This window comes from Eubalaena glacialis, chromosome 7, assembly GCF_028564815.1.
Source record: "Eubalaena glacialis isolate mEubGla1 chromosome 7, mEubGla1.1.hap2.+ XY, whole genome shotgun sequence".
Taxonomy (NCBI): domain Eukaryota; kingdom Metazoa; phylum Chordata; class Mammalia; order Artiodactyla; family Balaenidae; genus Eubalaena; species Eubalaena glacialis.
Window position 1 is genome coordinate 28,712,043 of NC_083722.1, and position 25,479 is coordinate 28,737,521.

The 25,479-nt window shown below is 38.6% G+C and overlaps 1 protein-coding gene across 1 annotated transcript in view; it reads left to right on the forward strand.

The window, feature by feature from the left end:
* PTCHD4 (patched domain containing 4) overlaps positions 1-25,479 on the forward strand; it is a 191,979-nt gene that overhangs the window by 38,174 nt on the left and 128,326 nt on the right. The window contains exon 2 of the mRNA XM_061194996.1: positions 13,338-13,818. Within this exon, the coding sequence (XP_061050979.1) occupies positions 13,338-13,818 (481 nt within the window). The remainder of the gene's footprint in view (positions 1-13,337; positions 13,819-25,479) is intronic.

The window sequence follows — 25,479 nt, forward strand, 5'->3', positions numbered from 1 at the left end:
CACCACCTGCTTCTCACCACCCCTTTCCTTTATTTCTCACATTCAGTCAGGCACCAAGTTCTATCCATTGTGCTTCTTAAATATCTCTTTATTAGCTCATTCTCTCTTCTCTCTGTTGTCACTTGCTCCATTTAGGGATTCATTATCTCTCACCTGGATTTCTCCTGGAATTAACTCATCTACCGCCCTCCTGTCAATATTGTCCTAAAATCCTGACATACACACACAGGCATTTCAGACCATCCATCATATTGCTACCAGAGGGCACTTGTAGCACATATATCTCACCGGGTCACTTCTAGTTTTAAAGGTTTTCAATGGCAACTATTCCCAGTTCCTTCGGGCAGTACCCAAGTCGCTTCTGATGTCTCCCTCGGGATCATCCTTCTTTTCCGTCCTAGACGATCAATAACAAACATCATTGCTCATGCTGCTGTTGAAGGGATGGCGGGCCTCATTGCCCTTTCACACCAGGAGTCCTTTATTATTCCAAATTGGGTAGCTCAGTCCTGAGTGCCATTTTATTCCTTTAGAACCTCACTCAGTATTTCCTTGTAAACAGCTCCAGTGTGGTGCAGACAGCTGCCAGCCACAGTTCTGAGGGAGTGTTGTTTTTAACAGCCCTTTGACATAGCAATGTGCATTTGAAAAGTCTCCCCTGATTGCAGTGGCTTCAAATAGCCTTGATCTTTTTAGCCAAATCAGACACCCACTTACCAAGTTAACCCTGCTTCCACAAAGTACCTCCATGTAAATGAAAGATGTTAGATTGTTTTCTTTACATAATCTCTGTAAAAAAGAAAGCCTCTCACCTTATTCATAAGGAGGCCTGACATCGTCATAGCGAATGCTCTCACTACTTGCAAAATCATAGGGAATTAACCTGTGTTGCAGTGAGGGAGAGTGACAGTGAGTGTTCTTAAGGACAACGAACCAGCCCTTTATGTTTTTGTGCCTGTAAAATAGCTTCATTTGTAGCAGGTGCTTTAAAAAACTAGTTCTTTGTTGAGTGTAAGTTGAAAGCAACGTCTGTGTGTCCCCTTTTTGTATTTGCATTTCTCACTCTGCATTTTTTTCCTTCTCTTCACTTTGATGTAATCAACTCATTTGAATGAAGATATCTGCGATCAATGGGGAAGATGAATTACACTGAATTTATATTGACACTGCATTAGACACAGTGTTCTTAGCATCCTTTGAGCAAACATCAGTGATGCCTGTGACGTGTTATAGAATATCGGAGAGAACATTGAATATCTGTAGCAAGCAGGAGATCTTGTATTGAAACAAGTATATTAAAATCAAAGTTTACTGCTATTATTTTTATGAAATTATATTCCTTGGAACAATCCAGTAGGGTGCTCAGATAGCACGTCAGCAAACACAAAATGAAACCATGTGAGTGTAGGGTCACCTCATCTGGCTTGTGCCTGCTGCCATTTTATATATGAAATTTAAAGACAGGTAATAAAATAGGGAAGCTATGTGAGGCTCCTGCATGATTTCACCAGGTGCTTTTAGTTACAGGAACTTTCAGTGGGGGCCCTCTGTATTGTGGAATCAGGAGGTTTGATTCTTATTTCCATCATAGTCTTGGCTGCAAAGAAAGCCACAGAGCTGCAGCAGGCCCTCTTTTCACCATGGGGTTGGTCACATCCAGAAGCCCCACCTGTTTGGTGCCTAGAATAAAAGCATATGGCACGGCTGACACGTGGGCCTGACTCAATGTCTGAACCCAGTGAATCCTGGGAACCCCACAGTGAAGGAGGGTAAATTTCATGAGCTCAGTTGACTCAGAAAATTTGCTTTGATATTAAATTGTTTTCTGGATTAGAGAATCCTCTGTCCAGATGATCACTTGGAGTATATTGAAAAGAATTTTGAACCAACTCTTTTAGGTTTCCCCTAAAAATACCAGGTACAGTTTGTCTTCTGAACCTGCATTGAACTGGGAGCAAGCTCTCCGTCATATGGCGAGTGGATGCCCAGGATTGGAACAGACAGTTAGAATCTTTTGTTCCTCCTTTTAGCTAAACATCTCCTACTTAGGGAGCCCTGGAAACTTTCTGTATTTGCAGTGTAGGCTGAGGGTTGATGGAATGTTTTTGGTGCCAAGGGCCATGGTCTGTTTTTAATTCATTTTAAGATCACTGAATCCCTCAACCATCATTTTGTAATTGATAATAACTGTTGATAGAGCTCCTACAAAATAGCATACAGAGTGCCATCCCTCTTCCAATATCATAAAACATTTCTCATAATAAAGCTTATGAGCTTAGACAGTCCTATTTCATAACTGAAAATAGAGGCCCAGAGAACCTAAGTAACTTTTTAAAAATCACACTGGTTATAAGTGGCCAAATCAGCATTCAAATCCAAGTTCTTCAAACTTTAAAGCCAAGCTGCTATTATCAGCCACATGGCCGGTGATGCCGAAGTGGTTTTGCATCACCTTCCCGGCAACCAGGTCACGAGACCTGTAGTATGTGTTGTAGGTCTTTCCTCTGAAGAATGGGGAGGGTATCTCAGTCCATTTCTTAACATTTTGTAAGAGCAGCTTTGGAAGAATTCTCTCTACTAAAGTTTTATAGTTTGAAAAGAAAGGTAGTGATTTGTTGAAAGAAAAAATATATTGATTGTCAAATTATGAGAAATTGGGCTGCTGAAACTTGGCACTATTTTGGAAAATTCAGAAGCAAATTGAAACCAGCCTAAAACAGGATGGCAATTTTGATTAGAAGCTTTGTCTCCAAACTCCATGAAATAGGGCTAGGTGATATAAGAACTGACACAGTGAAGAGGGATATTTATGTGTGGCTAGGAGAAGCAGCAATCATGTTTATGTAGTGAAGGCAATTAAACTCCCAAAGGCTGGAATGTGGGTTGGCCCACTTAAAATTGGCCTAATTTTGAAGAGTGAATTTACAGTGATGATTACTTTCATTATAATGAGACTATCTGTCTTAATATTTTTGTCTCTTGCCTAAAAATCTAAGTAAATCAATTGTCAAACCTTCTAGGATTATGTATCATATATATGCTTTTACCCACCATAACTTTCTACCATCTAACTTATTCAGGTTACCATGTGTTCCAAACCAAAAAAGGGATATGCAATCAAATTAAAGGTTTTAGTTTGTGAATATTATTAATTAAAAAGCCTCACATAGGTATAAAACTAAAAACACATGCATGTAAGTGTTCCATGAATTAAGTTTTATCTGCCTTACTGAAACTAGAGTCTACAGTCATTAGACAGAACTTATTCTCTTGCTTAACATACTTAACTTTATGAGTCACTTTTTTCCTACATCCAACAAGCATTTGTAAGTGAATGCAAACGAACTTTAATATTAGCCTTAAACAAAAACAACCAGAAAGGCAACAAACAACCAGAAAATAAAAGTGGAAGTTTATTTTCTAAATCTTTGAAGATTTTTGGATAATCTTTTGCAGTAGGTTAAATTATCAAGCAAAAAAAAAAAAAACAAAAAACCACGCACTTTGCTTTTGAGTTAATTTTTCATTCAGGCGTTTTAAAAGTTTAATTCTTACTTTCTTGGCTTTATCGAAAGGCTTTCAATTATTTTAATATCTTTGAGGCTGAATAGCTTGGTAGTAGTAAAGAACAATTATATGGATCTCATTAGAATGTATATCACACACAGTATTTTCAAAGCTTGTCTGTTCTTTTAGATATTAAAAAGAAAAGGTAATTTAGTGAAGATAAAATGGACTTAAGCAAGTGCTGTATTCTTTATCTGGCATTTTACTGACATAGTTCAATAATTATCCCTCACCGTGGCTTTGCAGTAGTTGTGTTTCAAAAAAAGTAAGGACAGAGATGGGAGGGGGAAGAGGAGGAAAAGGAGGGGAAAAGGACAGAGAGGAGGGGAGAAAGAGTGAAAAAAAGAAAGAGAGCAGGAGAAAGAGAGAGACAGGAGGGGGGCGGAGAAAGGAGATGGATCGAGAAAGAGGAAGGAGATGTTCATGGAAGCCAATGAAATATTAAGATCTGATTCATCTTCAGTAGAGAAACAAGGGTGTCACCTTCGTTTTATCAAAGTATTAAGACACAGGTAACCTCACCCACAACTGCAAATAAAAGCTATGCCATTGATTTCTTCTTTTATAGTATGTCAATTTCTCTACATTTCCTTGAGATATGTGCCCCAAATTAGTTTCCTTTAGCTGGAAAAAGGTCCCACCTTCATTTCCTAACTTCACTGAATTTGGAAGTCTAGTTGGAGTGATAAAACAAATAACAATGGGAAAAGACAACACATATTAATTATCAGAAGAGGGCCCTTTGAATGAAAATTTGATACAATCTTGGAAAGCAAAGAAAAATAGAAATTAGAAAAATGGAGTTCATAAATGGCAACACTGTTTTCAAACTGCCTAAATTAATGGCCTATCTCCTGGAAGTTTTAATCAATCTCATAATCCAGACCTCTGTGATTACAATTATCTGGATAATTTAAGAAAGAAAGAAATCAGCTTTTGCCTATCGTGATGTTTTATGCATTGCAAATCCTCAAAAATTATTTTTCATTTGATTGGTCAAATAATTTGGCCTTTGTTTTCAGATTAAAGAAAAACCACATGGGAAGGAAAGGTATAAAGACAAAAATTAAAAAGAACCTCATGAGGACCTTTTCAGAACTCAAGTTCAGAACAAGGAAAATGACATTGAGCTACCAAGGTCTCCATGATCTTTTTTTTCTGAAAAGAAAACACCATTTAGCCAAGGGCAAGGTCAGATCAGCTGGAGAGTTGAGTGTGTTAGTGTTTTACCCTACCCTTAGAAGCTGGGAATCTGCTGTTACTCTAAGTCGAATACTATCATTCATTATGTCTCGATGGGCAAAACCACGGTCTTTCATGAGGAAGAATGAACCACTGAAATTCAAGTTTATTTGGAAGCCACAATGCAGACTGCTTAGAACTTGAGCCTGGGACTAAGGGAGTCTTGATTCTTGGCCTTCCCTCCCCTCCCAACTGCCTGTTTGAGTGAAATTTGATTCAAAGTCTTACCTAATTTATCCCTCTCACTCCTATCTAGCCTTTATTCAGTTCTCTTAACACACTTATTTTTATTATTTTTGTTGATGAGTCAATAGGCTTCTTAAAAAGGTAATATAAAATAGCCTGATTAACCAAAGAGGCAGACATGACCTATAATTTTATACTGAATAAGAGCCAATGTTAAAATTTTGATAATTTCCTTTGAATATTTATATGTGCATAATTAGTTTTACATGGTGAGTTCATGCTATATGTATATAATTTTGCAGCCCTCAGCAGTTACGATTCTTCAACAGTGTCTCCTGAGTTCTAATGCTCTATGCAGCTTTATTTTCTTGTCATCTAAAAGGCTTTTGTTTCTGTACAAAGTTATAAACTCTTCCAAGGAAGAGATCTTATCTTCCATTTATTTGTCCTTACCTTGCTTTCTACACATAGACTAACAGTTTGCCTTCCTAGGCACTCAGCAACGAAAACCCAACGCAGCCAAAAATAAAATAAATAAAATCAAATCTTAAAAAAAAAATAGCTTAGCTGCCAAATCCTGGTTAAAAAAAAAAAAAAAAAAGAACAGTGTGTATTCTATAAAATCTGAAAATCTTTTTTTGATGCTCATTCAATCAGGTAAGTCTTGGATTAGATAATGCTGTGAGGAAGGCAAAAAAAAAAAGGTCCCATGGCCCTTCTCTAATGTCCATCTCCATCCCCAAGGCACACCTAAAGTTTATTTTTCACATTGCAGTCAAAGAGAGCTTTTGAACAAACAAATCTCCATACTCATTACCTGTACCCATCTCTGCATCACCCTTTCTTGCCTCCACTGTATATTCCAGTCATTATCAAAGTCCCAGGAGCACAGTATGCTTACTCTTCTTTCTCGGCCTTTGCACATGCTGTTCCCTCTGCCTGGAAGACCATCCCTCCCCATGTCCACCAACCAAATCCCCCATCCTTGCTTGGATAATTGTTACTCATGTTTCAGGTCTCACCTTAGATGCCACCTTCTTTGGGAAGTCTTCTTAGTCCCTGCTAGGTTAGTGATTCCATCTCAGTGCTACCTTAACATCTTGGGTTAACCAGTATCATTTATGTATATATATATATATATATATATATATATATATATATATATATATATATAAATGCCTGCCTGCTTACTTATCTTCCACCACCTCCCACTGCACCCCAGAGCCTTAGGCTCCTTGAGGATAACAACTATAGCTGTTCACTACTCTATCCTCAATAGCTGGCTGTCACAGAACATGTGTTCGCTGAATATTTCTGGAATGAATGATTGACCCTGCTCTTCTTGCCTATTTCCACCTGTGTGTCATGTCCTTGGGTACCCCACAGATTCACCACACTCCTGCCTGCCGTACCCACACCTTTGATCTTCCCTAACTTTCGCCTTCTTGAGGATGTTTTGAGCTCTACACAGGTTTGCCTCTAGTTTGTTAGTCTGATCGACTGTTCCACTCAGAGATGCTAATGGCTCAGGTGTCACATTCCTTATAAAGCATGTGGTTGTAAACTAGTCTTTTCGGGAGTTTCTTAGCCCAAAGCAAAAGCTATAATGGCAGACTTTCAATCCCTGTCCTGAAGGAAGCTTTCTGTATTCCTCAAATGCTCCTGTGTGAGTGATGGCCAGCTTCCTTTGTGTAGACCAGCATCAAACTTAAATCTTTAATATGGAATACTTGCCCTGAGTGGTCATTGTGCTCGCTTTGTGAAAGACTCATTTAAAATAGTAATATTGCTTTTAATGGAAATTTTTGGGATAGGGTCACTGATACAAGTTACAAAGAAATAAAAAGGTCATTGTTATATGCTTCACATTTAATGTAGCTATCAACTCTACTTCCACACATTACTTATAAATTTGTGTGAAGATTTTGTATGAGTTGAGGAGAGATTAAATGCATTTATCCTATTATGTGGTAAGTAAACCAATACAGTGGAGAAGATGAATCCTCCATGATTCGTTCTTCAGATTTTATGATATAGAGATCTGAAGAAAAAATGAATTTTACTATCTAAGAAATAAATGAATTCATCTGGGCTACTGAGAAATGATTTACATGTAGGTAAAACGGGGCAAAGTCTTGATCTTTTTCCATTTGAGAAAAATTCTCTCTGGAAATTACTCAAAGAGAAGAAAAAGCTACTGGGTCCAGATTTAAAAGAAGATAAAAAGCTTCTTGTTTCTATGGAAATGAACATGGGTCACCTTGCATTTCTCTTTTCTTCTTATTTATTTTTTTCCTCAGGGCAGATTTCTCTAGCCTACTTTGTAGTGTCTAATGACTTTACCATGGACGGATCATTAAATACAGAGCTAATGAAACCTTTAGAGATAATATAAGCCAAACCTTTTATTTTGGAGATGAGGCAGTTGGCATTCAGAGAAGTCAAGCATTTTGTCCTCTGTCACCCTGCTGTAGAGCAGCAGACCTGGAACTTAAAAGCAGTCTGGACCCTGGACCCTGTGTGCTTTCCATCACATTTACAGACAGTTGCTGGGAAATGTGGAAATAATAACTAGATGGCTAAGTAAATAAACAGTATCATTCCAATATTTAATTGATGACACATTAATAATATCCAACATTTTCTGACCGCTCTTCTAAGTGTTTTATATGTATTAACACACTTGATCCTCACAATGCCTTATGGTTCTTATTTTAACCAATAATAAAGCTGACGTGCAGAGAGCTAAGGAGACTCCCACAGCTGGTCAGTGTTGACAGTGGGCTCTAAGCGTGACAGTATCCTCTTGAGTCTGTGTACAAAACTGCTACCTTGTACTTCCTTTCATTTCAAGTATATTCACAAATTATTCAAACATATGTGCAGTTGTGTTAAGAACAAGAGCATTGGCGTTATAAACAAGAGTCAGGTAATTGGCTATGCCACTTAGCTGTGTAACCTTATATTACTTCCTCTCGCAAGGCCCCTGTGTCCTGGATGGTGACTTGAGGTTATTTCAGAATAGCACTTCCTCAGAGAGTGGCCGGGAAAGTTACCCAGGGTAATGCAAATAAAATTCTTCCATCTTGGAACTGAGTCTGCCACATGTGTTAAAAATTAATATGCTAGAGTGCTTAATTAAACTTGTAGTCTCATTGGCTAAAGCCCTTATTTCATTGCAGCAACACAGAAACCTTACTTTTTTTAACCTTCCTCTTTGAAAAAAATAAAAAATACACCCCTGCACTATTCTAGCTTAGTAATGTGACATAAGAAATTTAATTTATTCTTTATTAGGGCATTTTAATGCTTTAAAGTGTTCATTTTGAAAATGCTTTTGATTCCTTTTTTTTAAACTAAATACCTTATAGGAACTTGCTTTCTCATTATTTGCTTGTTTCTACTAAACATGAAGCTCTAGAGAGGAAATTCAAGATAGCTGATGATTTTATTTAATCCTACTTTGTGTGTACAGTCGATATTGAGAATAAAACGAAGAGATATGTTAGGAAATAAATACAAGAAAAAAATCTTATTTAAACAAACAAGCAAACAAACAACAAGAACAAATTGTACCATTCCTTTAGAAATGTCACTATCTACCATACATAGCAGTCTTTCTTTTCAGCAATAAAAGACAACTGACCATCTAAAGATTTCCAATATCCTTGCAGTGTTGACCTCATCGAAAATTGATGAGATCAAAAGTACAATTATTCTGGACAGGAGCCGTGCTGCCAGATTATCTTGCACAGAAAGTCTCTGAATGTCAACCTAGCACATATATTGAGCAGATACGACACTTTCTCTCCTATAACTTCAAAGCATCATTGAGTAATTTTTTTCTCTGCACAATAGTTTATGACATTCATGTCTCTTTCCTCTCATATCTCTTGGAGAATTTATTCTTTGATCTTCATCTCTAAGAGTTTAATTTCCTTTTCCACTGTGGAGGTGTGGATTGGGTGGGAGTCATTGTAAAAGTTACAAAGTAGTGACCATAAACAAAATAAGACCTAAAGAACGCAAGATTTTTTTTTCTGGCATCACTGCTCCTGGAGAGTTGATGTGATGAGGTGTTTCATGGCGGTGAGATAGCATCATGACCTGTAATTCTGTTGATTCACCTTGGAACAATTTACCTACCAGCGACGGCCTGGGCTGACATTTTTTTCATGCTGCATTAAGAACCTGAAATACTGCAGGGAGTTCCTAACTGACCTCCTTCGTTTAGCGTCACCCTGACTCCCTAAATCATTTTCCACAGTGCAATGAGAGAGCACTCCAAAAAGTAAATTATGTCATTCCCCTGCTTAGAACTCACCAGTGGTTTCCTATTACAGGACAGTAAGTCCAACTCTTTTAATAAAGCTTCCATGGGCTTTACAGAAGAGGCCCTGCTTCTTTCTGTAGCCTCCAATCCCATCACTTCCTTTAGTTCCTTGAACATCATGTGCTGTTCTTTGCCTCCAGGCCATGATACATGCAAATCCTTTTTCCAGGTACTCCCTAAGTCCCCCTGTCTATTCACTAGCTTATGGCACGTGCTTGCTTGTGCAATAAAAGTGGAAGAGGACTTGTACTTCCTATTATTTGAAAAAGGAAGTATTTTAAAAGTTATTTATTCACATAAGTGCAGTTCTGTCTGTCTTTACTCATTTCTGTCATCAAAAAGATTTCTGAGGGATTGTTATCAGCAGAACAAAGATTTATGCATCCCTCAGGCCTCATTTGGAGATTATGGTGGATCAAAGAGGGTGCTGATAATGTGTCTGGACAAAACTCAAAATTTTAAAGAAGGCAAAATATAGATTTTTTAAATGGCTGGTCTACATTGGGTTTAGCTAGCTGCTCACCACCCCCCCCCCTTTTTGAAATTGTCTAATTTCCATTTCTTACAAAAATGACTTCATAAAAGATAGGCTTTTGTCTCATTATGTGTAAATGCATGTAACAAATCGAATGCATTTCTCTCTCTTAATCTGCCCTACTCCACGCACCAGGATAAAATAAACAAGGTCTTTGGACATTCGAAAGCTCTGTTGAATGAACATCTTGTACAAACCATTGCCCCAATCAGCCTACTCAATATAGTCTTGGGAAATACACTTTTATACATTATTTGTTAGAAATTATTCTACTATTTTGTGGTGGAAGAGTTCATTAGTTCCCAGCTCATAGGTGCTTCTGTGTAGGAGAAACAAGGAATGAATATAACATATACTGTAATTATCCTCTGAGCAGAACTTCCCTGGATTTGTAAGGAGTCAGGTGGGATTAATGGAGAGAACACTGAATCATGTGACCTGGAATCATGCACATCTAGTGTGCATTTCTCAGTAATTGGATAAGAAACCCTTGGCTGGTTCATTTCCCCTTGTAGGTTTCAGTTTTCTCATCTATAAAATGAGTGATATAAGTATATAAGTAAAAATGTTTACATAATATTGAAGACATTTTTCAGCTCTATCATTCTATGAATTGAACCAGCATCATTAACATAAGATGAATTTAAGTCTCTAATTCATATCCTTGGGTCCACTTCTGCTCTCCCTGAATATATTCACATTGAAGCTACAGCCTGCTTGGACAGTTCTAAATGAGAGCACATCATTTCTGCACCTAAAACCTTTTACTGGCTTCTACTTGCACTAGGAGTAAAATAAGAACTCCTTGCCAGGCCTGCCAGGCCTATTGCTGGCCAAGCCCTCAGGCCTTGTCTCCTCCCACTCTTTTCCTGAACTCTGCTGCAGCTGTTCTGGCCTTTCTTCCTGCTCCTTGAGCCCACCACGTTAATTTTCACCTCAAGGCCTTTGCACTACTCTCCCTCTGCCTGGTGCTTTCCTCTATTCTTCTATGGCGAAGTCTACGTCCTCACAGAGGGCTTAGCTCTAGAGGACACTTTGAACATACCATCTAACCTAGACACCTCCTTCCCAGCACTTAGTCCTATTTTATCTTCTCCCTACTATTTCTATCTGAAATAATCTTAGTTAATCATTTAATTGCTCCTTTCCTGTCTCCTCTATTAGAATGTGTGCTTATTGAGAGCTGGCAGCTTCCCTATCTTGCTCGCTGGTAATTTCCCTGTGCCTAGAACAAAGCCTGGTATATAATAAACACTCCATAATATTCGACTCAATGAATTCACCCTGAGGTGTATTTAACTAATCACAGGTTATTTTTTAGAGACTACTTCCCTAAGTACGGGAAAAGTAAGAGATGGTATAAGTGTCTGAGAACAGTAGGAAGCCAGATGAAGAGAGGTATATGTAGAGATTAGAGGATGGTAGAGAAAAAAACAAACTTTATCCTTTTTTCAGTCTCTTTTGTCTAGTGTAATCTTAATCCAAAATATGTCAACATCACAGATAGGATTTCAAAGAAGTGGGAACAAGGGTGGAGCTAAAACTTATACCAAGCTTAAAACAAAAATAAACAAGCCCAATTGAGGAGCAATTTGACCTGTACTGAAAGAGTGAAAATCATACATCACAATCTCTCAGTGATAGGGCAGAATTTCCACCTCCTTACTCAAAGCTGCCCTACCTTTCCACCTGCAGCTCATTGGGGGACCCCAGAGAATTTAATCAAGACAGAGCCTTGGGAACCTACAGTCAGAATTTCAGTTTGCTTTTTTATAAGGAAAAAAGATAGGACATTACAAAGATGCCATGGGGAGTGGGAGAAACCCCAAGCAAAGGGGAAAAAAACCCTCAAATTAAACTCTTATTGAGAAATATATCATTCATTTAGAGTTGGTCAGGTTGAGTTAAATAGAAAGACTTTTTATTTAACATGTAGGGGGAAAATGGGTATATAGAGTGACTATAAAATTTCTTTCTTGTAATTCTTGATGATCCCTACCAACAATATTTGTACACTCTGTAAATTTCTCAAGCTTTTTGAGTTTCAGCACATTCTTAAGTACTAGGGCAGCTTTGATGCAAATACAAACGAGTACCCCAGATATAGGTGTCTGGTCTAAGTCCACAGTACTTTTACACGTGTCTCTTGAGTACACAGCGCCTCACGGTTCTGTGAAAACAACCGTGGTTACCACACAGTTGGGTTTGTTGCCCTTCTGTACTACCTTTCTGTTTCCTGTTCTGACTCTACACTTTTAAATCCTCACGAGGTAAATGTCTTGCCTGATGTAGCAAACACAAAAGCTGTTCATGGCATACATTTACCTTTGTGCCTGTGTCTCTTCTGGGACCTGATGCACCTTTTCAGAACCAGACTCCATCCTGCAGCCTACCACTGGGTTCGATATTCCATCTGACAAAAATTGCCATTGGAGTACATGACACATGTGGCAAAACAAATATATCCAAATTGATTCCAATTTGGCGATGGCTGTCAGGGGTTTCTCTCTGAGTGTTAAGGCACACTAGTTGGGAATTACTGCTCTGAATCTGTTTAAGCAACTCAGTGTCCACCTTTCATCTTCCTTGAAGAAGAGTGATTGCCCCTCTTATAAACCCTACTCTTACGATCTTGTCTACTCTACTTCATGTGAAATCCTGAAATTGAGATGACTTTTGACAACCCCACCTGAAATCTTAGTCTCATTTGGGGGGTTTGTCCACTGTGCTTTCTGGTCAACCTACAACTGGAGCAGGTATTTAAAGGGAATGTTGTAGTGAGTGAACAGGTGCTCACATTATATTTAGAAAACATTTCAACACTATTAAATTATTTGTAAAAAAAACAGTATTTTCTTCTACTTGTTCTGCAATACACAGCTGTACCCCCGGAGTACAAAGAACAATGGATGTTTGTAATGTTTGTGTGTGTGTGTTGTGTGTGTGTGTGTTAGTGTAGGTGTGTGTCTGTTAGTGTAGGTGTGTGTGTGTTAGTGTAGGTATGTGTGTGTGTTAACCCTAGAAAGTTTAGCATGTATTTATTAAATACATTATTATTTTAATTTTTGAAAAGTTGTTAACTCATGCCATGCTTCACTTTTGGCTGAAACTGAATGATTAAACTTGATCCTGCATAAAGGAGTTATAATAGATTGTTAAAGAAGGAAATGGTGAGAATGAGGGTATGGATGAGATTGAAATAATATGTATGTACATTTTCCTATGCATGTGGCGAGTCTTGTATAACTTCACAATACTCTTTGCATCCTTTTTAATTCCGATCATTTTGCATGGTATCCCGTGGAGCTCCAAAAGGTTGAGTATAAGATCCTAACATGCCACTCCACCCACATCAGTTCCACAGTCACTAGAGTCTACCTCTGCCTTTTGTGCCCCTTCACTTAGAGTAAGAATCTGTTCTCTGGAATGTGCATCCCTCTGGTAACTTCAGCCTCCCCTTTTTCTGTTTTCAAGGATGGGAGGAACAGTTTTATTGGACACCAACTGGGCGGGGTAGTGGAAGTGCCAAACAGCAAGGACCAGCGGGTCAAGTCAGCCAGAGCCATTCAAATCACCTACTACCTCCAGACCTATGGCTCTGCCACCCAAGACCTCATAGGGGAGAAGTGGGAGAATGAGTTCTGTAAGCTTATGAGGAAGCTCCAGGAGGAGCACCAGGACCTCCAGCTATACTCCTTAGCATCCTTTAGCCTCTGGAGAGACTTTCATAAGACCAGCATCCTGGCCAGAAGCAAGGTCCTCGTGAGCCTTGTGCTGATCCTGACCACAGCCACCCTCTCCAGCTCCATGAAGGACTGCTTGCGCGGCAAGCCCTTCCTGGGCCTCCTGGGGGTGCTCACCGTGTGCATCTCCATCGTCACCGCAGCTGGGATCTTCTTCATCACCGACGGAAAGTACAACTCCACCCTGCTGGGAATCCCGTTCTTTGCCATGGGTAACTATCCATCCTTGTGGTAATCGGCTTCTTACCGGTTTGGGGCAAGGTAGTACATTTCTTGAATTCTCAGGTGGAAATCTGTTTTAATTTTGCATTGGTATGTCTGTGTGATGTGAAATTTTACCTGGGGTGGTGTCTGTTTTACCTGATTAGGCCTTTTCCAGTAAATTTTAGGCTGACCAAGGCACCTCATTTATGCCAGGGACTTTAATGCTGTCCAGTGTTTTTAAAGTACACGCTATTGTAAATCTCTACTCAGCTTCTTCAAAAATTATAGGTTAAAGATCATGGGGTACAAAGTTAAGGAGGTCCAAAGCCTGTTTCACACAGGTTTTTGTGGTTCATATTAGTGTTGCATCCTCAAACTGATGGTGATGAAGAGTGGATATCATGGGATGAAAATTCTGAGAGCCACTGATAGGTTCTAATTTCAAAGACCTTCTTCATTAGACTTTGTTTATTAATTCATTTCAAAGTTTTTGCAGAGAATATACTCCATTTCCCCACCTCTATTTAAAATTTTTCTGCAGCTAGTTAAAGATGTGGCCTCTAACTTTTTTGGTGTCTGTTGAAAACAATTCATGAGTATCTTCAGTCAAGATTATCCTTTCTTGTACATTTTTCCCAGACATACATAAATGGTCTAGGAAATGGTATGTGAGTGTGTGTGTGTGTGTGTGTCTGTGTGTGTGTGCACGCGCACATGTGTGTGTGTTTCTTGCAAAAGAGAAGATCAAGTCTGGGAAGAAAAGTGAGTGATGGTTCATCAACAAGATTGATGAAACTTATCAGAATAGAGATGATGACGGTGATTATTTGTGGTGCCACTGAAGAGTTCTGTCAGATGTGGTACAATTCCATACATGCAGCAAAGGATAAACTGTGAAAATGGCCTCTAGATGGTGAACTGACACGCACAGGAGAGTCTTCAGCTGTAAAATAATTGCTTTTCCCTCCCCAGGTTAATATCAGCCCTAAATTATAGCTTTATTATTAAGTAAAAAAGACGTAGGCATGCGGTTAAAGTCTTCCAGGTAATCTGGGCCCTTTTCATTTTGACCTAAACGAACGTTTTCGAGAACAACGTTGCCAAGTGGATTTATCTGGAAACCCATCTTCACTGTGGCCCTGTTAGCTCATCTCGGTAAGTCTCAGTTTCCTCTTATATAAAATGAGGATAAACGAAAAGCCAGTTCCAATTTGACCTCTATGATACAGCAATATTTCTACTTAAAACTAAATAATAATAACAATGATAATAATAATAATAATAAAGCAGCTATACTTATTATCACTTAAAAAAATAAAATGAGAATAATAATGAGGATAAAAAATAAGTCAAAGAATTGTTTTCCGAATGTAATAGAATATTCCTAAAGGTAATATGGCAGGGTAGACACTCAATAAGTATCATCGAGTTTTAGTCGTTAACCTGGTGTGTTAAGTGCAGTGGATTCAGTGATGAATAAGAAACAGCCCTTGGCTTCAAGAAATTGAAAGTCTTGCATTCTGCATATCATGTTTAAATGCATGTTCATCTTGTTAACAAAAAGTTTTTCTATTTCCTAAAGAAATATATGAAATTTTTTTTTCACCAGTGACAAGGATAGGTCTAGATTTGAACCACTTGTACTTGTTATGTTTTGTGGGCTCAGTCTCTTAACTTAATAATATAAGATTCATATGAATCATGCAGCATGATTCACAAATGAAACATGGATCATTCAAGATGGATAAATTAGGCACCTTAGAGCCAAGAGGGCTTTTTCTAAAACTGGTGGCAATCTAATTATGTAGTGGAAAGATTTATCAGGAAAATTCTATAACGTATAGAATTACATATTTCATACAAATAAGGAGAAAAATTGTCTCCAGTGATGCTGAATTGTATTCTAGGCTCAGATACAAAATCAGTGGTATTTTCATTCCTTAAAGAAATAATAAGAACACTGAAAGCCACAGTGAGGTAAATGTCCAGACCCTAAAACACACACTTTTCACATTTTCTCCTCTCTCAGTCATCTTTATAATCACAAATCAGCCCTGGAAAGGGTTGGTGCAGACTCCAGAAGCCTGGTAAATGGTTACTTTTCAGTATTCCTGCAATTCAGGTTCTTAAAATAATCTTAAAAGAACTTTCCTGCTATGTTCTGAGAACATAACAACAGTAGACCTATAAATATATACTTATTTAAGATATTTGCTACATCAAGGGGGAGTTGGTTTTGTTGTGTTTTGTTTTGTTTGTAAAATGATCATAATGGTAAAGATACCAAGATGGAGAACTAGTGAAATGAAAGGAATATGCCACAGAGCTAGGACATCTAGGTTTCCATCCCAGCTTTTCCACTAACTTTGTATGTTTTGTTGGGCAAGTTAGGTATAGTCCCTTTGTCCCAGTTCTTCATCTATTTTTTAAAATTTATTTATTTATTTGTTTTTATTTTTGGCTGTGTTGGGTCTTTGTCGCTTGTGCACGGGCTTTCTCTAGCTGCGGCGAGCGGGGGCTACTCTTCGTTGCGGTGCGCGGGCTTCTCATTGTCATGGCTTCTCTTGTTGCAGAGCACAGGCTCTAGGCACGCGGGCTTCAGTAGTTGTGGTACGGAGACTCAGTAGTTGTGGCTCTCGGGCTCAGGCTCAGTAGTTGTGATGCATGGGCTTAGTTGCTCTGCGGCATGTGGGATCTTCCCCGGCCAGGGATCGAACCCTTGTCCCCTGCATTGGCAGGCGGATTCTTAACCACTGCACCACCAGGGAAACCCCAGTTTTTCATCTATTAAATGAAGGATTTGGACTCTTCAGTCTTAAATTTTGAAGTTCCTACATTATTCGTTTCATTCTTCAACTGAAGTTAGAATTTGATCATTCTTTTGTAAAAACCTTGAAGGTTTGTATTATCTTCAAACTTCTAACCTCCATTCTCCTTTATTGACTCTGTGTGTGTGTGTGTGTGTGTGTGTGAGAGAGAGAGAGAGAGAGAGAGAGATTGAGAGATTGAGAGCTGAGTTTGGCAGATACATACCTTCTGGTGGTACACACAGCATTGTTTAAAAGTAGTCCTTTGATGAATTAGTTTACATTGTGTCAGAACTGCATAATCCAGTGTTAGTTGGGTATAAGGAAAAGAAGCCCAACTCTTTTTATAAACCTCTATTTCTATTCCTATCTTCCTACAAAGATTTCTTTAAGGTAGTGAATATTCACTTCGTTATGCTCCAAGATTCAAGCCATTCATCCTCATTAGAAATTATCCCTGAAGCTGGGTATGTCGCTTAGGTGTTCTACTCTTCAACCATTCTATTTTTGACCAACTACCTTCCTTTAATACTGCATCTGCTTGTTATTTTTTCTGACCATTCATCCAGTTAATACCCCCAATGTCATTTCAGAGGCATGTATTCTGTACTTCCATATCCTTCATTTTTAAAGGCTGTACCAATTTTTATATTTTGGCTGGTGTCCCTATAAGTAAATGTATGTTTGTTGAATTGTACGTTCAATATCTAGGCTTAGAAAAGGAGATAATTATAAGCATGTGTATTCTCTCTAGAAAAGATTTCAGAGAGAGAAATCCAGACTTATAATAATTTCTTTAAAAATGCTTAAAATTAACCCTTTTAGCTCCAGCTTAATGTCCTTTCTCTATACAAGCATAAACCAATGAGAATGCCACTAATTTAATTTATAACTCATTGTCAGCCTTTTTTTCACCTCATTTGCTTTATGTGGATGTGTTTCCTCTCTCTGGAAGGAGAAATATGGGCTAATATCGTGCACTGATGCCAAGCTGGCTCCTGCTGTATCTTGCTGATCTTCTGTGGATAGTTGCCAGGGACATTAGGAGCCTTGGTTCACTATTATTTTTGCTGTCCATTCTGAGTTTGTTTTATATGCCAGGAGTCTTACTTTAGTCAGCTTGATGCCGCTGGACATGTGCAGATGACTCGTTTTTTTCAGGTGAACCCAGGGTTTCCAGATAGGAGACCTTCTCATTCATCATCCAAAAACTGAGCTCCATATTCATTTACTTATTAGTTTGTTCAAATATTTACTGAGCACCTACCATGTTCTGGAGTAAAAAGTATTGAACAGAACTGATCAAGTTGTTGCCCACGTGGATCTTACATTCTAAGCCTGCTAAGGGAAAGTGTCGGACAATAAACAAATAAATATAAGCTGTGTTATATTATTGATAAGTGATATAAAGTATAATCGTAAAACAGGGTAAGAGATAAAGAGCATAGGTGGTCAGAGAAAAGCCTTTCTAAACAAGTGAAATTGAAACAGAGAGCTAAATAAACTGAAGAAGGAGCCATGCACTAACTGAGAAAAGAGTGTCTTTGACAAAGAGAACTATCCATGCAAAAGCCTTGAGATGGACCTTACTTGGTGAAGTTAAGGAAGAGCAAGAAAGGGAGTGTGGCTGGAGCAGAGTGGGCACCTATCTGAGTATTATGCAAGGTAGCATAGAGCCAGGTCACATAGGGCACAGAGAACTTAATACTTAAGATGGTAAGCTATCTGAAGCATTTTGAGACGAGAGTGTGATCTGACTTAAGTTTTATGGAAATGAGTCTCAATGGAGCAAGAAAGGTTATAGGTTATAACTCATACATAGGTGAGAGTTTATTGCAAAATCTTCATGGGTTATAATGGTGGCTTGAAATAGCATGGGAGCAGTGACAGAGGTAAAAAGGGATTAGACTCAGGATACATACTGGAAAATAGAATTCACAGGACTTGCTGAAGGAGTGGATATGGTATGTAAGAGAAAGAGGAGTCACGGATGACCCCAAGCTTTGAGGACTGAATAACTAATCGAAAGCAGTTGCCATTTACTGTCATAGGGAGATCGTGGGAGGAATAAGTTGTGGGGGAAATACAAGAGTTTCGTTTTCCGTGTGCTCAGTTAGGTGCCTGTTAAGTATCCAAGTGGGAAAATGTGGAATTGGCGATATAAGACAGTATACAGATCGGGTTCAGAAGTAAAATCTATTAAGTTGGAGCTGAAAATATAAATTCTGGATTCATCATGACATATCTAATAATGAAAGCCATGGAATCTGATAAGATCAACTGGAAAGATAAATATTGATGGAAAATAGAAGTCGTCTAAAATCTGAGCCCAGGAGTATTCCAACGCTTATGATTGGGCAGATGAAAATGATTCAGAAAATGACACTAAGAAGGATTAGGCTATCAAGTGAGATAGCAGGAGAACCAAGAGAGAATAGTGTCCCAGGAGCCAAGTCAAGAAGGTGTTTCATGAAGGAACAAGAGATCAGTTGTTCCAATAGCTGCTAAGAAATTGTGTCCAGTGAGAACTGAGAATTGGTCGTTTGATTTAGGAATTTGAAGGGCATGAATGACTTTGGCAAGAGCTGCTTTAGAGGAGAGCTGAGGTAATTTAAAGAGGTTCAGTAGAGCTTGGAGTATAGGAAGTGAAGACAGTGAGTAAAGCTAATTCTTCCAAGGAATTTTTGCACTAAAGGGAAATAATGATTTATGCAGTTGGGGACGACGTGCAGTAGAGAAAGCTTCATAGTAAAGCAGAGAAAAGAGATTGCAGAAGCAATGTCATTGAGCAGGAGAGAGAGATAGGATGGGATTCAGAGCACAGCTAGAATCATTGGCTTTATATAAGAGCCTAGACGGCTCATCTACAGTTAAGAAAAGGGAAGGCAAAATATATGGACAGATCCAGATAGATTGGTACATGTGGGGGTGGAACCACGTGGAAATTCTCTTCTATGGCTTCAACTTTGTCAGTAAAATAGGAAGCAAGTCATCAGCTGAGAATAAATTTGGGGAAGGAGGCGTTAATTTGAGGAAAGTGAAGGGATTCTTAAAGAGTCACTTCAGAAAGTTGGAGAATAAAGAAGAAAATTTAGGTGAATAACTAGGAAGCACAAGGGCCTCCTTGACGCTTACGTGCATGAATTAAAAAAAAGAAATCAGTTAGCGTGGTTGCTGAGTCGCTCCCCCCTCCAGCCATATATAGCTGCTTGGGTGAGGAGTTGAGTAGGCATTGAGATGAATTTAATCGGAAAGAAATTCCCAGAAAAAAAAAAAAGAGAGAGTTTATAGTGTATGCAAAAGAGTGACTGTAACGACAGATCATGAACGTTGTAATAGGATCAGCTAGACCATGTTGCAGTAACAAATAATGCCTTAAATCCATTTAGTTTAAGATTAACTTCTTGCTCATATCACAGTTTGGTGTGGGTCGGGAAGCTCTCTTTGGAAACTCTTTTCCAACAGAGATTCAGGGATTTAGGATGCCTCCGTCTTACAACATGTTGCCTTCTCAGAGTTTGTGCTCCCCGGCGTGTACACAAATGAGGGAATAATTAGAGAAATCACACTACTTATAACTACCTTGTACCCAAAGTGATTCAGTTATTTCTCATCACATGCTCTTGGCCAGAGCTAGACATATGGCCATAAGCTAACTGTGAGGGAGGATAGAAAATGTAGGAGAGCAAATGGATTATTTTACGAGCATCAACTGTCTCTTCCACATAAACTAAGCCAAACAATAAAGGTAACGAGGATTTATTTTGCCTCATCAGCGTGGTAAAACACTGATAAGGTCAAAATATTATATTCTTTGTGGGGTCAGAGAATTGTCTTAGGTTGGAGTCTGTTCCGGTTATCTGTTTCTGTATAATAAACACCACAAAACTGGGTAGTGTAAAACAACAACCATTAGTTTATGCTTGTGAATTCTGTTGGTCAGTATTTTGGAAATGGCACAGTGAGGTGAGCTCCTCCCACCTCTAGAATGTCTAGAGCCTCAGCTGAGGGTGACTTGAATATCTGAGGTCTGGCATAGTCGGGTCTAGAACAACAATTTTCAGCATGGCTTCTTTGCTCACATGGCTGGTACCAAGTCTGGGACTTCTGAAGGAGAATCTCAGCTGGACTGTTGAGCATAGCATCTAAATTTGGCCGCTCCAGCATGGTGTTCCCGGGGTAGTCAGACTTCTTATATGGTGGTTCAGGGCTCCAAGAAAACGTTTTGCACAAGAGAAGGACAAAAGTCCAGGGCTGGCTTAGACATAGGAGTCCCATAGCATCACATCAGCCCTATTCTACCATCTGAGTACCAGTCACTAAGACCAGCCCAGATCCCAGAGGAGGGCAACGGGACTCCACTTCTTAAGACAGTGGCAGAGAACTGAAAGAGTGGCAGAGTCACATTGCAGAAGAGCATGTGGAATGGGAGCTACTGTTGTGGTCACCTTTGGGAAAGGCAGTCACCACAGAGTCATAATGTGAGTGAGCTGCAAAGATAGAGGCGGATTCCAGAGATGCTTGCTATAAAGGTTTTGAGATGAGATTATTACTGATGACAATGGCTATGATTTGATCATTTGGGGATGGAAGAGAAATGTTAGATTAAAGACATTAGATGTCAAAGGACCCAATTTAACAGACATAGATATTCCATGATCTCCAAGGCCCAACAAATCTGGCATCTGCTAACCTTCTGACCTCAGGTTCAACCTGTCTCTCTCTCCTCTACACCTGGAAGCCTCTTCCTCAGATGTTTCCTTACCTCCTGGTCTTTATACAAATGTCACCTTCTCAGTGGGGACTTTCCTGGCCACTCTATCAAAAACCACAAGTGCTTCACCAATACTCCCTTTCTCCCTCTCTGATTCGGTTTTCTCCTTAGAGCTCATCATTATCTAACATACAGTATACTTTACTTTTTGACTTGTTTTCCCCGCCATAGAACGTAAGCCCCCAAAGGATGTAAATTTTTATTTTTCCATTCATCGCTGTTTTCCAAATACTTCAAACAGTACTGGCCTCGGGTTGGCACTCAACAAATATATGTGGAATTAATGAATGAATGGTCTCTTAGCGTTTCTCAAATGGGTTATAGTCTATTAGAGAGTCATTTAATTTAACGTATCATGATCCATGTTTATATTTCACTTATGGGGAAGAAAAGAGAGTAGAAAAGGATAGGAAATATCAAAAGATGTTGCACATAGTAAAGTGTTATTGCATCGTACTTCTGTTTCAGTTTAATATACATGTGTATAATAGACATGATGTAAGATGTATTGCCCAATGCGGGCCACAATCAAAATTTTTAGAAAACACACTGTCTAGAAACTTCTTTGGACTAATGTCTTAAGCAGACACGGTGATAGGTAAGGATTTATTAATAGGGAGGCAACTGGGAGAACTCATCAGAAGCATGGGTAGCTGCTCCTCTTGGTTCTGCTGGAGACAGAATCTGGATTTACGAAGGGAAAGGTATTGCCAGGGACATAAGGTATTACTTCTTGGGCACTTTTATTTTCCTTGACTTCGACCAGCACAGTGTTTGGCACATGATGAGCCCTCTGAGGTTTGATGGTTGGCTAAAATTTTTTAATGATTATATTAAGGGTTTTGAAATGTTTCTCAATAAGTTAGTTTTGCCACAGGACCTGTTTTACTCAGGGTCATTAAACCTATCAAAAGCCTGCCCCAAATAACCCTATTGCTAGAAGCTCTCTTATTGGACCTAGTTTTTAGCCATGTCAGTTGCAGCCACCCTGCTCTTGGTGATAAATAACCATCTCGTTTGGGAAAATGTTCGTCAATGATGTGAAAATATCTCTCTGTTTAGAGGCTTGGAGTCAGAAGACCTGGAGTCCAGTCAAGTCCCTGTCCCTTCAGGTGACTTCTCCTTGGGCCTCCCATGTTTTCTCTTTGATAAGATGAGGAAGTCAGACTGATTGGTCCTTAACATCTTTTCCACCTTTACTCCTTAATCAGTGAATCATTCATTTGACATTTAGGCTATATGTTATCTAGATTTTTGGCTCGTTGGGAGCTGGAACTGGGTCTACTTGTCATCTTTTCAAGTGTCTAGTCCAAAGTACCCATAGCATGCATTTTACAAATGTTGACTTTTGCAAGAGAAGGCTTAACTTTTGGTTGTTTTTAGCTTAGATATCTTAATGTCCTTATTTTTTATATGTTATTCTTCAGTTTTCATTTCTTTATATTGATCTCTGTTCTTTTTGTAGCTGTGAAATGGACCTCCCGGAACAGAAGTTTTTAACAAGTTAAGATGTTGTCTCACTAACTGGTTTTTGTAGACCTTTTGAAGGAGGTGGGAAGGGAACAGATCTTGGCATAACAAGTAAGAAGCTGAATTTTATGCCAAGCATTTGAGGTAGCATTGAATAGTATGTAGTTTTTATTGTGAAGCACTGTCCAACATTACTAATAATTATATCCTGACTCCTTAAGATTCTTATTTTCTTTGGACTCCACCTCCATCTGTTGCACTTTTTACTGCTAATGAGCTTCCTCCCATGGTAGTTGGAGTTTAGGAACGAGGAAGAGTATTTATATAACAAAATTTTACTCAGGGTGAAAAGCATATGGGCCCATTTTGGTGATTGTGTTTATCTCAAGGGTAGGTGATGTGCTAGTTTAGACTTTTAAAATGGAAAGATTTGTAATTAAGCCTTATGCTTTCTAATATGTTATGCCCTTGCTTTTTTACTTCTTAAATCAGATAGTGAATTAGGCTTGAATATTTAAGCAGACAGAGAAAGGAGAGAGACATCAATTTATCCGGTATATGGTAGAACTGTTCCTATGTCAGCTTCTACCACTTCTCCAGTGTGGACATCTAAGCCTTCCTCAAATGTGCATCTATCACAAGCAACCCTAACTATCCTCATTAATTGAAGTTGACTTGACTGTCATACGAGAATGTTCAAGAAAAAAATATTCCTGGTACAGAAGAGCTGCAGTTGCCAACCAGATCAGGATTTTCTGCAGTGCTGCATCAAGGTAAAAACTGAAATTCAAACTCCTGAAACTTGAAGGGTGAAAATGCATTAAGGCTATGCCATTGCTTTTCTGAGGAAAAGCAAAGTCTCAACCAGATAAAGATCATTTACAAACTAGAGACTTATTTCCAAGATTCAATTCAATTCATTTCCAAGCCAGTATTTTCATACCCAGTCATTGAAAATTAGCAGAGAAAAATGAGATTAATCCTTCATTGGTTTGAGGGTCCTAGAGGCCAGCCTTGGACTTCCAAGAATTGAAGAATCCTTGTACACTGATTTTCACCTGCCTTCCTGGAACACGGTGGTTTGTGAATGCATCAAGTATCTGTGTGTCATCGTGACTGATTTTCTTTGTAATGAGAGACCAATGCCTTCATCCAGACCAAGGCAAAACTCTATTATTCAAGCCTTGGCTTATAGATATCACTCTGTACCCTTAGAGAAGTTATAACCTGAGTTTGAATTTAATATAAAGAAGATCCTGCTACTTTTCCTACTGCTTCTCACACTGACTTGGCCTAAATGGAATAAGAATATGTCCTGGCCAGTGATATTTCCAGTGATTGTTTCAATTTTAAGTGGAACATCCTAAACTAAATATCATACTTAATAATATAAATCAGCAAAGTATTAGTTAAGAATATTTACTAATAGTGTTTGAGATAATAAAAAATATAGAGTATAACCATAATAGTCAATGATATAAACCAAATAATGAAGGAAAAGGAGATAATTTTATCAGAAAGGACTGGATATAAGTAAGTTAAACTACATTTTAGCAAAAAAAAAAAAAAAAAAAGTGGTGGATTTGGGGAGAAACAGATTAGATGGCTCATTTCATTGAATGAAAACCAATCAAAATCACACACACACATACATACACACCCACGAAGAGAAACCAGTGAAAGATACCTAACTTGTAGATTTTAGGGTGAAACTGTGATGCATGTAATAAGGACTCATAATAATTAACAGCAAGTTGCTAGATTCACTCTATAATTCAGTCACCTTCCTCTTCCTTTCCTCTGTCAAAGTCAAGGGTCAGGGCAACTTTATAATATAGTTTACCGTGTTGGTACAATGTTTTACGAATAAGAAGTGCTCAATAATTATTTCTTGAATGAATGACTTGTAATTTCACTAGCTCACAGCAGACATGAAGGAGATTTTTTTAGAAATGGATAAAAATCTGTGTTTGAAATTATACATGTTCTTTGAAAAATTTTAGAACCATGGCTTTTAAACAAAGCCAGTGAAAGTGATTATGTAATGAGGAGATTTTGAATTTCCAAACATGAGAGTATAGTCTAAATGTTGTATCTTTTGTTTGGTGCATCATGTACCTTGAAAGTATCCCATTGGCCATTTGATCATGAAAATGGCTTCCTATTCGCCCAGAGGAAAGTAGGGCAGCTGTTTCCATTAAATGGGGAAATAAAGTCATGAGAACTATTCTCAAGCCTGAAGAGGAGCCAAGGTCAGAACCTGTATTACTTGATTTTTCCTCCCAGGTTCCTTGACTCTGTTAGCAGTTCTCAAACTCGGCCCTGGGGAGTCCTCGGGATGTGCTGGGGGTGCAATGGGCCTCAGAAAGAATTAAGCCCCCAGAAGTCCCGGCTACTCCTTCCTGCTTCCGAACAGAAACTTTGTTCTGATATTTTTACATGACAAGTCTCCATAGATATTTAGTTTGAGGAAAAATTCCTGTGAATTAAAAAAAAAAAAAGTTTGAAAACTGCCCGTCCTCTACCATCCTGTAGTGCCTCTTTCATAATAAAATGGAAGGTAGAAACTAAACTTGAGATGAACTAAGTGTATCTTACAGTCTCGGTGGCTGTGCTTT